At 42.6% G+C, this 13,365-nt stretch overlaps 1 protein-coding gene across 1 annotated transcript; it reads right to left on the minus strand.

Annotated features, from left to right (window-relative positions):
• Positions 1–5,222: 5,222 nt before the first annotated feature.
• On the minus strand, positions 5,223–12,928 carry kcnv2a (potassium channel, subfamily V, member 2a). The gene is made up of 2 exons (XM_038804666.1): positions 11,485–12,928; positions 5,223–6,060 (listed from the first exon to the last, which is right to left on the minus strand). Exons 1-2 carry the CDS (start codon positions 12,787–12,789, stop codon positions 5,782–5,784), a joined length of 1,584 nt encoding a protein of 527 aa, XP_038660594.1. The 5' UTR covers positions 12,790–12,928; the 3' UTR covers positions 5,223–5,781.
• Positions 12,929–13,365: the final 437 nt, after the last annotated feature.

The following is a 13,365-nucleotide window of genomic DNA, read 5'->3' on the forward strand; positions in this document are numbered from 1 at the left end:
ATTCCCCCCTGACTACCACCTTGAGTGCCTCCCACAGCATAGTGGCCATGACCTACGTCATATGGTTTAGCTCCATGTAGCATTGATCAATGTTTTAAACATTTAATTTCTCTGCTGTTCTGTAAATTGGTAATAATTAAAAGGGAGAGAGTATGAATCCCTTGTGCCATTGTGGTACATTGACAAAATATAACCGTCATGAATGCTGTGCTCAGATTCTCGTAATAACTTGATTAAAAAGTCTCTGGTTGATTGGAGAATGAGTCACATAGACCAGTCTAGTATGGACTTCTGGTGGCGGCCATAGAGTAGGAGGTCGTGTATTTGGTCGCTCCCGCTCATGGTGGACTTTTTGGACCTGTTCTCCTGACTTTTGTGGAATTTGATCGGAAAAATCAGAGGACGGTGAGACAGAGAGGAGGAATCCTCCACCAGTTTATGGAGATGTGGACCAGAAGTGGTCTAATAAGAAGAAATAGATGGCCACAAAAGACCAGTCTAGTATGAGTTTTGATGGGTTGTTATGATGGGGGCAGGGTGAGTGTTCATTTTTGTCTAACTATCTAACAGAACAAATCTCAGCTGGTTAAAGCAATGAGTATCTGAGCCATACAGACCACCAAAATTCCAATCTCTGGCCTTTAGTTGATCTTACCTGGTGGTTTTAGGAAACGTTAATGGGCTTCCATGCCCTGGTGAACTCCAGCTAGGATTTTGCGTATATGGATGTTGTATCACCTTCAGCAGTGATTCATTTCATGAGTTAATAGTTTGTCAATACTCTATGAGGATAAACACATGAATAATGGCCACCTAGCCAATACCAGAAGGTTTCCTAAGCTGTACCTCAGCAAGGAATTTGTGTCTTCTGGGGAGGAGGAGAAAGGTGGAACTTTGCAGATTGCAAATGCACAAGAAAATTGTTTTTAAATGCTTTCAAAAAGTTAAAAATAAAAAGCTTTGAGCAAGATGTTCACTGTTAACATCTTCAATGTTCAGTTAATTTTGCACGTCTGTGAGTTTGTCCTATCTCAATCTGATTTTTAAGCAATTTCAACAACCCTTTCTGCCAATATTCTTTTATTGGGGAGGATGGGTTCAAAATATTGAGGTGCTGAACCAATGATTTCAGATGAACAATTAACAATCAAGTATTTGCCAAGAATAGAATACATTAATGTGCTAGAATATGTAAACCGTGAGAGTTTATAGATGAAACCTTAAGCATTAAACCTGTCCTCCTTACAGTAGTTCAGATTTAGGATTTACTTGGTAGATGTTTCAAGTATTGTATTAACTATCTAATACAATTTTTCACATTCTGATTTCCAACTTTTTCAAAGTGTACCAAATGTTTATGTTTCTACATTTCTGTTCCCAAAAGACTTCTGTAAAATGTGATGAAAACTAGCAACATTTTTATATTTACTCTTGCATGCACGAGTGCTTGTATGAAGTTTATGGATGATTAACTCTGCCCCCACGCCTGTCCCCACTCACCCACCAAGTGATATGAATGGCAAATGCATTAGGACTATAAGATGTAAACAGGTACTGGATTTGAAGCAGCAAGCTTATTACTGTATATCACTGAGTGAATGGATCATTTGCCTGATGGGTGTTGATGGGATTTTCTAAGACTGGATTTGGTTATTTATGCATCGTGAGCTTTTGGTCCAGATTGGCTTGGCACTGGGAGCTTGCTGACAAGGAAAGTGTGCATCTCTAAATAGCAACTGCTATTTAAATATACTGTCATGCCTAGTAAATGCTTACCATAGTCATAGTCACGGACTGTGCCTGTGTGAAAGCTTCTGGAACACACTTTAAATGGGCACTGTTGAACTGCTAAGATGGCTGTCAAGGGGTCAGTGGACATTTGCTTATTCACCACAGACTATCAAACTTCTGGAAAGTTTGGAATTGAATAACCATGAGTGAAGGCCTTCCCCTGGAATGGGCATACCAAGAGCGATATTTTCTGTAGAACTAACACCTGCCATGAGGTGTGAAAGTCAATGGACTCCTGGACTCTATGGACTGGATTTTCATCCTTGACGTAGGTAGTGGGCATCGGGAAAATACCCGGCCTAGCCTGCCTGCCTCCAGAAAAAGTCTCAACAAGGCTTGGATTTTCATCATGGAGTGGCAGGTGCAGATGGGAGGCAAACATTCCTTCTGGCCCATCATGCCCACATGCCAATATATGTCACCCAGATATCCCCTCTGGTACCTCGTACCACCCCCCCCCCCCCCCCCAAGCCAAGCTATTTTCCCCAAACATCTTCTATGGCCCCTCATGCTCTCCATGTCAATTGAACTACCATGCTCATTCACCCACTGTACACTCTATAGAAGCAATGAACATTATAGTGGCAGCAAGATGTGTAAAAAAAAAGTTAATTGATAACTTTCCACTTCTTAAAAAGCCTCCTTTTTGACTGCAGCCCAATTAAAATGTCAACCATACAGACTCTTTAACCTATCAATTGTAGAACTGAAAGCACTAGAAACCTTTTTATCTTGTGTAAGTAAACATTGTGAAATTGACAGTGTAGATGAGAGAGCCGAAGCTGTCAAGCAATGTTTTCTCTGGGGCTCAGGATTTCTGGACTCTCAGCCAAACCTCATTATGTATACTTGGCTGAGAGCCCAGAAATCCATTGGAGCATTTCATCCCATTTTGTTTCTCCAGGTACTGCACTAGAATTATTTAGTTAACATTTATAACATCAACCTAAAGACCAAATGATACCTGTAAAATAAAAACTTGGTAAAATAAACACTGGGACTGATAATGTAATGTGAAAGCATTGGGCACATGTTCCCAGGAATATCCTCCCTGGAGATGAATGGGCACCTGAGGCCAGCCCTGTGCCCTAGAGACTTAGCATATATCATTGCAGCTGGCAAGTGCAAAGGGGCTGGGAGCCAGTTCATAATCCATGCACTTATCTTATTAGATTCTTAAGACCTATTTATAAATGTGTATTGAAGGGATCAGGTATTCCAGGTTAAAAAATATGCAAGACCATCTTTGTCATTTGCCACCTGCCAGCGTCTTCACACCTTCCTTTGTCAGATGCCTTTTTCCAACCCTGGGAAAATAACTTGAACACAATGGACAGCTAGTATTCTTTCACCAGCCGCTCCTCCCAGAGACCCTGCCTCTTCTATGTATCATGGGAAACACTTCCTGAGCCCTAATACATTACTGTCTACATTCCCAGCTCACTTACTGGGATTCGGCAATAATGTTGAACATGTATTCTAGAAAACAATGGCTTGAATATGTGTCAAGCATGTATTGTGTTGTCCATATTGAATGAAGCTCTGTTAATTTTTACATGGAATTTGTTTGGAATTCATACAGTGCAGAAACAAACCATCCAGTCCTACCAGTCTATGATAACATTCGTACTTTACAATCATCTCCTCCCACTCTAATTACCTCTTGCTACCCTGGTCCCATATCATTGTATTACATTTTTGATCAAGGCTTCCCTTAAATGCATCAATGCTGGCTGTTTCAACCATCCATGTGGAAGTTAAGGTCCGCATTTTCACTACTCTGTAAAGAAATATCTCCTACATTTTTTAGTTGATCTCTTGATAGCTATCTTACATACATGCCCTTTTCTTCTTTACTAGTCCACTGTTTTTTCCACATTCGCCCTGTTGAACCCCTCCTTAATTTTAAAGGCCTCCATCAGGTCTATTTTAATCTTTATATCCAAAGAGCCTCAGCCTGCTGAATCTTTCTTGGTAGTTACTTTCTCTCAACTTCTCCTAACATCCATTCAAATATTTTCCACATTATCTGCATGTATTTACATCCTGTATTTATTGTATGCCCTATGTTTTTCATGTATGGAGCGATCTGCCTGGACTGCACGTGAACAATACTTTTCATGTACCTTGGTACACGTGACAATAATTCCAAATCTAAATCCGTCATTACAATATCCTTATTGCAGTATGGAGACGGGAACTATGAGCATTATCCCAAATGTTGTCTAAGATTCAATGTAAACTTGACATTAGCTAGCTGCTTTTGTGTTCTATTCCTCTAGAAATGAAGCCCAATACTTTGTTCGCACTCATACGATTGTTATCAACTGGTGATGCTACTTTTACTAATTTATGTATCTATATTCCCAGATCTCGATGTTCCTCCATCCCCCTTGGTTTTTACATCTTCCAGGTAATAGTTTACCTCTTTGTTCTTCCTAGTAAATGGAACCATTCCACATTCTACACCATAGAATGGGGCGGCACGGTAGCACAGTGGTTAGCACTGCTGCCTCACAGCGGCAGGGTCCCAGGTTCGATTCCCGCTTGGGCCACTGTCTCTGTGGAGTCTGCACTTTCTCCCCCTGTCTGCCTGGGCTTCCTCCGGGTGCTCCCGTTTCCTCCCAAAAAGTCCCGAAAGACATTGCTGTGAGGTGAATTGGACATTCTGAATTCTGCCTCAGTGTACCTGAAAGATGCTGTAGTGTGGCGACTAGGAGATTTTCACTGCACTGTTCATTGCACTGTTAATATAAGCCTACTTGTGACACTAATAAAGATTATTATTGAAGTTAATATGCTGCTTAGCTGCCTCTTGGAAAACCTATTTGTGATCGCATTAGTGCAAACAATTTGATACAATCTGCAAATATTGACACCACACCTCTTAATTTCTAAGTCCACATCATAAATGGTGCCAATGAGTCCAGTGCATTCAAGAGGTCGAGTCTCAAGGCAAGGTTCAAAGCGTTTTTACTGTATTGTACAAGTTCTGAAGTCCTTCAGGGAGACCCACGCAGCCAGCTCCTAACAATGGCTTGACCACGGTGATCTCCCCGATACGCAGATGAGGTTCAATATTTATAGAGAGTACAAGCATTTGCAAGGTTTTGGCGGGCTTTTGCCGTTTTACATTTGAATAGTACAGATAAATAGTACAGATACATGATTTCCCGGGCTTCCTGACTCTGACGTCAATGTCTCGTTATCTGCTTGGTTTTAATAGGTGTCCCCTTGACTTACAATGGGGTCCCATTATCTCTATGCTGTACCTTGATTAGGTGTTGAGTGTGGTTCCTGGGTTAACCTGGGAATCTATTGTGTCAGCCTCCTGTTTGATAGGATTTGTGTCTGTGTGTAAAACTAATCTAATCAATATATTTAATCCTTAAGTTTCTTTTGCCTGCCTGGGTCATTTTGGTTTTACAACATTTCATTTTATAAGTCTTAGTTTTAATCAAAATATATATATATATCTGCCCCACTGTCAGGGTCTTGAATCGCAGATATCCTGATTTTCTGGCCATGGTGTCGTTTTAAGATGCAGCTTCGTGCTGTTGCTAGGCAGATTATAGATTCTCCATTTCGTTCGAAAAAGGTTTCTCAGCTGTGCAAAAATGGGATTCAAACGAATGCCCATCCCTTTACATCATAAATGGTGCCAATCAGTCCAATAAATGAAGAATGCTTTGATGATGTAAATATTAATACGAATCCAATATAGCCTTAAGAAATGTCCTACTTCACCTCTATGACAAGTAATCCTGAGTGAGAGTGTAATATTTAAAAACATTTACAATATATATTTCCCGTTGTGTGACTTGATCATGAATACAACATTCAGAATACTTCTAGTTGTAGTTCTCCTACATTTCCCAGGGAACTTGCCGATTTGTTCTCCGGATTTTGACGGTGAGATTTTTCTTCAAACTATTGTTTTATTTCAGAAAAGAAAATAAGAAAGCATGAGATCATTTTCATGAGGAAATGTTATTGCTCTCTTGGCAAGTGATGGTGTGGGACCGCTCCGCAGCATTCCAGTACCTTCCTCCGTGCTCGTCCTGCAAAATTGATCCTGCCTCGCTGCTTTGAGTTTGTTGTATATTCATAGCTTTTGAGCTGTGCATAATAATCTGAGAATTTATTATAGAGGATGGAGATTGGCATGCCGTTCAAAATGATCCCAAAAGAAATGCAGCCAAAAGCAAAAATTCTTCCGAGCATTGTTTCTGGGCAGACGTCTCCATAGCCTACTGTGGAAATGCTAACCTGTAATCAGATAAAATCATTGTTCAGTAGATACCTATGCAAAACATTTTTTCAAACTCCAGCTCATCCACTCATTGGTATTTATTCAATGCATGGGATTATTCAACAACGTGTTCAGAAGAGGTGGGCATGGCCATAAAAATAAGAGTAAACTGAGGATGGAGGAGAATAGAATAGAGAGAGGCAGAGCTGGAAGATTAGAGACTTTAGGATCTATTAATAGAAAAGGATGGAATGGGAGATTAGGGTTCAAACTCAACTGCACAAAACGTTCGAAATGGAACACCCATTTTATGTGGGGAAGGATATGGTGAGATAAAAGTTCACTGAATGGAAGAAAACTACAAAGGATTACTGTCAAAGGACCTCTGTCACCCAGGGGTCACCCGGCCTCTCTACTTCATCAAGGCCCAGAACCTGCCCTACTTTACCGAGGAAGTCAGGGACATGATCAGGGACTGCCAAGTCTGCGTGGAGTGCAAGCCGCACTTCTATCAGTCAGACAAGGCCCAACTGGTGAAGGCCTCCCGCCCCTATGAGCGCCTCAGTGCGATTTCAAAGGGCCCCTTCCCTCCACTGACCGCAACGTGTACATTCTCAACATCGTTAACGAGTACTCCCGTTTCCCCTTAGCCGTCCCATGTCCCGACATGACCGCGGCCACTGTCATTAAGGCCCTGCACAGCATCTTCACCCTGTTCGGTTTCCCCACTTATGTCCACAGTGACCAGGGCTCCTCTTTTATGAACGTTGAGCTGCGTCAGTACCTGCTCGGTAAGGGCATTGCCTCGAGCAGGTCTACCAGCAACAACCCCCAGGGAAATGGACAGGAGGAGAGGGAGAACGCAGCGGTATGGAAGGCTGTCCTGCTGGCCCTATGGTCTAGAAGTCTCCCGGTTTCCCGCTGGCAGGAGGTCCTCCCCAACGCACTCCACTCCATTTGGTCGCTCCTCTGCACAGCCACAAACGAGACCCCTCACAACCGTCTATTTGTCGACCCCAGGAAGTCCATCTCCGGGGTCTCGCTTTCATCTTGGCTGACAACACCGGGGCCTGTCCTCCTCCGGAAGCACGTGAGGAGCCATAAGTCTGACTCCCTGGTCGAGAGGGTCCAGCTCCTACATGCCAACCCTCAGTATGCCTACGTGGCGCACCACGACGGACGACAGGATACAGTCTCCCTCCGGGATCTGGCACCCGCCGGTTCTCCAGCGACCATCACCAACGCACCCCCCCCCCCACACCGCCTATCACCACCAACCGAATCCCTCACGACGGGCTACCAGCTGCCCCCCTGGGGATCCTGAACACCGCCCCCGCCCCTACACGGCCTACACCCCCCCTTCCCCCATCGCTGACACACCGTGATGAAGCTCCAAACGACATGCTCCCGGAGTCAACGAGTCCAACACACATGCTCGCAGCGAAGCCGGAGCGGAGGTGATCACAGAGAACAATTAAGACAGACTCGATATATGAGCCCACTTCACCCCCGCTGGACTTCAATTTTTAACATGGGGTGAATGTGGTGAACCTATTGGTACTGCAATTCACTGCTGTATTGTACTGTATTATGTTGATGCCCCTGTGGGCTCTGCCTGTGGCTCCGCCCCCTCGGGGGAGGTATATAGATCTGCAGCCTGTAGGCGGCACTCAGTACAGAGCAGTCGCAGGCAGGCACAGATCTAGCTTATTAAAACCACTGTTCACTTCTGCTAACCGTCTCGTGTGAATTGATGGTCGCATCAACCTTTGTCTTCTATCTGTAGGAATTGGTTACAGTCAGTGAATTCGCAGGGTGGGGGTGGGGTGGGGTATGGGTGGGGGGGGGGACGAAGGTAAGTGGGGTTTGTGGTTTGGGGTTTCATTTTTCATGGGGTATGGCTTGTAAATAGTGAGGGGTGTATGGAGTTAGGCTCTTCACAAGGTCAACTCAACTTTCTCTTGTGCTAGGCTCAGCTTGATCCAGTTCAAGGTGGTACACAGGTCACATTCATGGAGGGTGCGAATGAGTGGTTTCTTCTCGGGGGGGGGGGGGGGGGGGGGACACAGGTGTGAACGTTGTGCTAATGGGCCGGTGAATCATATGCACATATTCTGGTTTTACCTTAAACTGGGTTTCCTTTCTCAACACCTTGTCGGGATTCTGGATATTCAGCTGGAGCCATTGATGTTGGTGGATATTTTTGGTGTATCAGACTCGCCGATGCTACAGACAGCAGTGAAGGTGGACGTGCTCGTTTTCGCCTTTGCCTTAGTCTCATTGATAGCCCGGAGATGAATTCTGCTTGGGTGGGGGTTCCCGTGACTGGCCATTGCCTTGGCCTGAGTGATCTAGTGGAATTTTTATATCTTCAGAAGTTCAAGTACATCATGAGGGGGTTGGTGGAAAGGTTCCACTCAAGGTGGCAGCCTTTCATTTCCATTTTCAGGGAATTAGTCACCGTCAATTGCTTGGGGGGGGGGGGGGGGGGGGGGCAGCGATTTGTTAAGTTTGGTTTGTTCATGGGGGTTAAGCGGGGGGTATCTGAGTGGGTTTATTTTGCAATGGTGTTTACTGTATGTTTTTGTTTTGTTTTCCTTGATATAATGAAAAACCTTTCTGAATAAAAATTATTTTTTAAGAATTGTAAAAAGTTGAGGCCCAACACTGATCCCTGTGGCACAGCACTCATCACATCCTGGCAACCAGAAAGGTTTATGCTATTTATGCAAATTCTCTGTGTCCTGTTAGCTAGTCAATCTTCTATTCATGCCAATATGTTACCCCCTCCACCATGAGCTTCCATTTACACAATAATCATTGACGTGGTACCTTATCAAATACCTTCTGGAAATCTAAGGACAGTACATCCACTGGTTCCCACAGCACATGTGACTCCTTCAAAGAGCTCCTATGAATTGGTTAAAAATGATTCCTCTACGGCAGCATGGTGGCGCAGTGGTTAGCGCTGCTGCCTCACTATGCCAAGGTCCAAGGTTTGATCCCGGCTCTGGGTCACTGTCCATGTGGAGTTTGCCCATTATCCCCGTGTGTGCATGGGTTTAGCCCCCACAACCCAAAGATGTGCAGGATAGGTGGATTGGCCACGCTCAATTGCCTCTTAATTGGAAAAAAATAATTGGGTACTCTAAATTTATTTTTACAAATGATTTCCCTTTCACAAAGCCATGTTGACTCTGCCTGATTACCTTGATTTTTTCCAAGTGCCCTGCTTATCATTTTTAATAATAGCTTCTAACATTGTCCCTTTGACAGATGTTAACCTAACTGACCTACAGGTTCCTGCTTTCTGTCTCCCTCCATTTTTGCGCAAAGGGGTTACATTTGCTATTCTCCAAGCTAATGGAACCTTCCCAAATCTAGCACATTTTGGAAAATTAAAACCAATGCATCAACTATCCCATTGCCACTTCTTTCAAGATCTTAGAGTGAAGTCAACCCAGATCCGGGTATTTGTCAATCCGCAGGCCCAACTATTTATGCAATACCACTTCCCTGGTGATTGTCATTTTCCTGAGTTCCTCCCTCCTTTCCATTTGCTGATTTACAACCATTTCTGCAATGTTACTTGTGTTCACTATAACGAAGACAGTCCAGTGGATGATGCTCAATTACCAGAAATACATTGAGGACAATGTATAGAATTCTGAATAGAATTATCTTCTGCAAACATTTTCATCTAAGTGACTGCTGATGCTGATGGTATTGACGTAAGATGTTTAAAGAGATAGGATTATGTTTTCTTCCTTGAACTAGAACAATGCAATGTTGTTTTGACTTTCAAAAAAGATGAGAATGAACCTGGGAACTACAGGCCCATTATTTTCAATTCAATTATAAGCAAGATACTGGCAGTGATCTGAAAATTTGTTCATAATAGCCACCTGGATGGAAATTACCAATGACACTCATTATAGCGTTTGGAAAAGAAACCTTTATTATCTTCAATAATAATCAATTTGTAGATGTTGGTGGCATAGTCTGCAAAGATCTGGGCATGTGTTAAGGTTGTGGATGCAAATAAATACAATGATGAATGGGCTTGGAAATAGTTTTTAAACGTAGTGTTATGCATATGGGCAGGAACCAAGGTCAAGGGCATGTTCCAACGGCCACGCTGTGATGGAAAAGCAGCTGCGGCCGTTGAAAGCCAGAGCTCCCCACTGAACAAAATGGAGCAATGAGCGGCCTCGGGCGCGCGTTCCCCATTCAGGCCCCTTATACAACCCTGGTCGCATTGAATAGCCATCTGTGTCCCAGCACTGCGAGTGCCGGGAAACATACAGCTAAATGCGTTCGCTAGGGGACTTTGTTCCTTTTGGGAGAATCGCGCCCCAAGCATATTTACAGCTTCCGAAGTATAGAATGGAATTCTGTTGAAGAAGCTCTTGGTGTTATTGTATCTAATTCTCTTCCAGTTCACCACCAATGTTAAGGTGCAATAACCAATGCATATAACGTATTAAGTTACATTGCCAGGACAATTTATTATGAAACAAAACCTATAATTGTGTCCTCATATAAGCCTTTAATCAGGCCTCAATTAGTTTACTTGATCCTGGTTTGATCCTCTCATATGGTGGGTATTACAGAGTCATTGGGAAAGGTTAAGAGGTCTACAAGAACCAAACTAAATAATGCTTAGTTAATAAGAGAGGCTTAATTAGCTGAGTCTATTTATTTAAAGATTCACAGAATCTGGGGAAACTGATTAAGGTGTTTAAAATAGTGAAGAAAGTACACTGAGTTCATTTTGGCAGATTATTTAAATTAGATAGACCAGGGAGGATATTGGGTCATGAATATTTCACAAGGGGAGATTAGGTTAAAATCCAGGAGGTTTTATTTTCCTAGAGGATAGGAATTCTACTAGTCTTCTCCTGCCCACCAGTTTTGTACGTTCATAAAACCTTCACCATAATTTTTCTTATTTGCTGGGTCACCCCCCCACCATTCCATTGTCTGCCCTCATGTCTCACGGACTGATGTCAGTTCTCACTCCCTATTATCCATAAAGATATAATATTAAAATAACAATTTCAACAGTTCATACTTTTGTACAAGTTGACACTAAATTACCGATCAAAAGAGCTATAAGGATATGCTGGGGAAAACTGGGGAAGTTTGTGTTTGTGTCAGCATGAGGTCCATATCAGAATATGCCTCAGGTGCACAGCACTGTTTTTTGAAGCCCAATAAACAATTTATCTCTTCATTTGACCCACGCACCTAACAGGGAGGACGGATAATGCAAATTAATGATCGTCCCCTAGATTGACAGCCCTTAACATCAGCATAAAAAGATACTTTGCGTACAGCAATATGACATTCCTCACACTCTACTTTAAGCCCCAAAGATAGTTAATATCCAGCAAAGTAACACTCCCTCGTTCATTCTGGAATGCTTAGGTTGTACTCACCGCAGCCCACCACCAGGCATGGGGTATGGAGGTAAAATTAGTACGTGGGACATCATGTTCAACGGAGAAGACCAGAGCAGAAAAGGAAAATATGCCCATCGCTATAAAAAGGAAAAGGCAGCCAACCTGCTGGTAACATTGCTTCAATGTGAAACCAAATGCCCTCAGTCCAGTGGAATGTCGGGCGAGCTTTAAAATCCGGAAAATTCTCATCAGTCTCATGATCCTCAGTACTTGGCCAACCTTGCCCACTCTGCCCACTTTCTCAATATCCTGATCATGCTTCCCATAATCTTCATCCTCAAAACATTCAAGGGTGACCTGGAGATAAAAAGGGAAGATTGCGATAAGATCTACTGCATTTAGAACGCTTCGCACAAACTTCTTAATATCTGGTGTGGACACTACTCTCAGCAGGTACTCTGTAGTGAAGAAAATGATGCAAATGGTTTCTACGAGCTCCATATAGGTATGTCCGCTCAGTTGGCCAGCTGCACTTGTGTACTGCATTTCTTGAACTGTGTTCAAAGCCATGGCTACAATCGAGACTACCACAAACATACTGGAAGCCACCGCCATTATCTTCGCTATAACCGAAGAGAAAGGCTTTTCCATTAAGTTCCAGATTACTCTTCTTGAGTCACCAAATATCAAGCCTTTGAAATGCTCCTCATCTTCTTTCACTTCAAGTTCAGCTTGTAGCTCTCGCTGGATCTTGAGTTGCTCATTCAATTCATCTTGTCTTTCTTCAAATGCGATTCTGCAGCACCTATTACTGTTTTTGATCCGTATACCCCAGTAATGAATTTCTTCGAGAAAGTTTCTGGGACAGAGCTCATTTTTGATCCACAAAACCCCTGTCCTGTAGAAGTTAAAGATATGGTGGAAGATTGCAGGATCTCGATCAAAAAAATATTCATTGTTTGCTATACTGTAGTCATCACAAAGATCCAATTTCCGTGTGGAATCAGTGTAAGTAGCCAATTTTCCAATTCTGCTCTTAGGAAACTGGGCAGCAGCATGGTAAGCGATCTGGAACAATCTGCCTCCAACATTAATATTCAACTTATAATTTTTTGAGGGAGAACTTGGGCTGTAGAGGGGGACAGTTGGAAATTCGTCATCAGAATCTGTTTCATCATAATTAATTTCATAGATATCAGAGGTGAGTTCTTGCATGGAGCTCCATTGTCTCAAGGAACATTCTTTTACAAATGCTAAGTCACTCCCTTTTTGCTGAGGTGCATTTAATCTTTCTCTTAGTTTGAAGTTCGGAAACAGACTCAGGCGTCTTAGCTTAAACATTTCTGTCTTTAAGAAACCTTCCCCGTTCGGAAGCAAGTGAGTTGAACAGCATTGCGTTCACTGAAGAGTGTTAAAAACATGTTCGAGAATTGCTGCTGACCCCATCCATGTGCTGACAGAGAGGATCTAAGAGCTTAGGTGATGATTTAGCTATTATCCCATTTCAGCTGTATCCTCCCAGTTCCACTGACGTCTTTCATTAGTGCTTACTGATCAACCTATTAATTTTGTAGTGTAGGGGGTGGAGGAATAGATTAGACAACGTATTTCCTGTGTTATCAGTCTTGGAAACTAAGTAATTAATCCATAAATTATCAGTTATGCCAATAATTTATTCCAGGGCACCTCTTGCTACTAGATTGATAGAATCACTTTTACATTGTTATTTAATCACTGGAGACTCTACAATGTAAAATAATGAAAACATTGTCTTGAATTATTAATGATTACGATCCATCTTAAGGCTATGTATATAAAATACCTTGCAAATATTTTCTATCCCCAAATAGGGTTATAGAGCAAGTGCGACTTCTTGTAAGAGTAATAATGAAACTCAGTATAAATAAGTTGAAAATA

The sequence above is a fragment of the Scyliorhinus canicula genome, chromosome 8, assembly GCF_902713615.1.
Source record: "Scyliorhinus canicula chromosome 8, sScyCan1.1, whole genome shotgun sequence".
Classification (NCBI taxonomy): domain Eukaryota; kingdom Metazoa; phylum Chordata; class Chondrichthyes; order Carcharhiniformes; family Scyliorhinidae; genus Scyliorhinus; species Scyliorhinus canicula.

Bases quoted from the DNA above. Each gene is read 5' to 3' on its own strand.
- kcnv2a (XM_038804666.1), bottom strand. From the start codon at position 12,789: ATGTTTAAGCTAAGACGCCTGAGTCTGTTTCCGAACTTCAAACTAAGA. The intron at 6,061-11,484 runs GTGAGTACAACC...ATCTGATTACAG, and splicing joins ATGCCTGGTGGTGGGCTGCG to GTTAGCATTTCCACAGTAGG.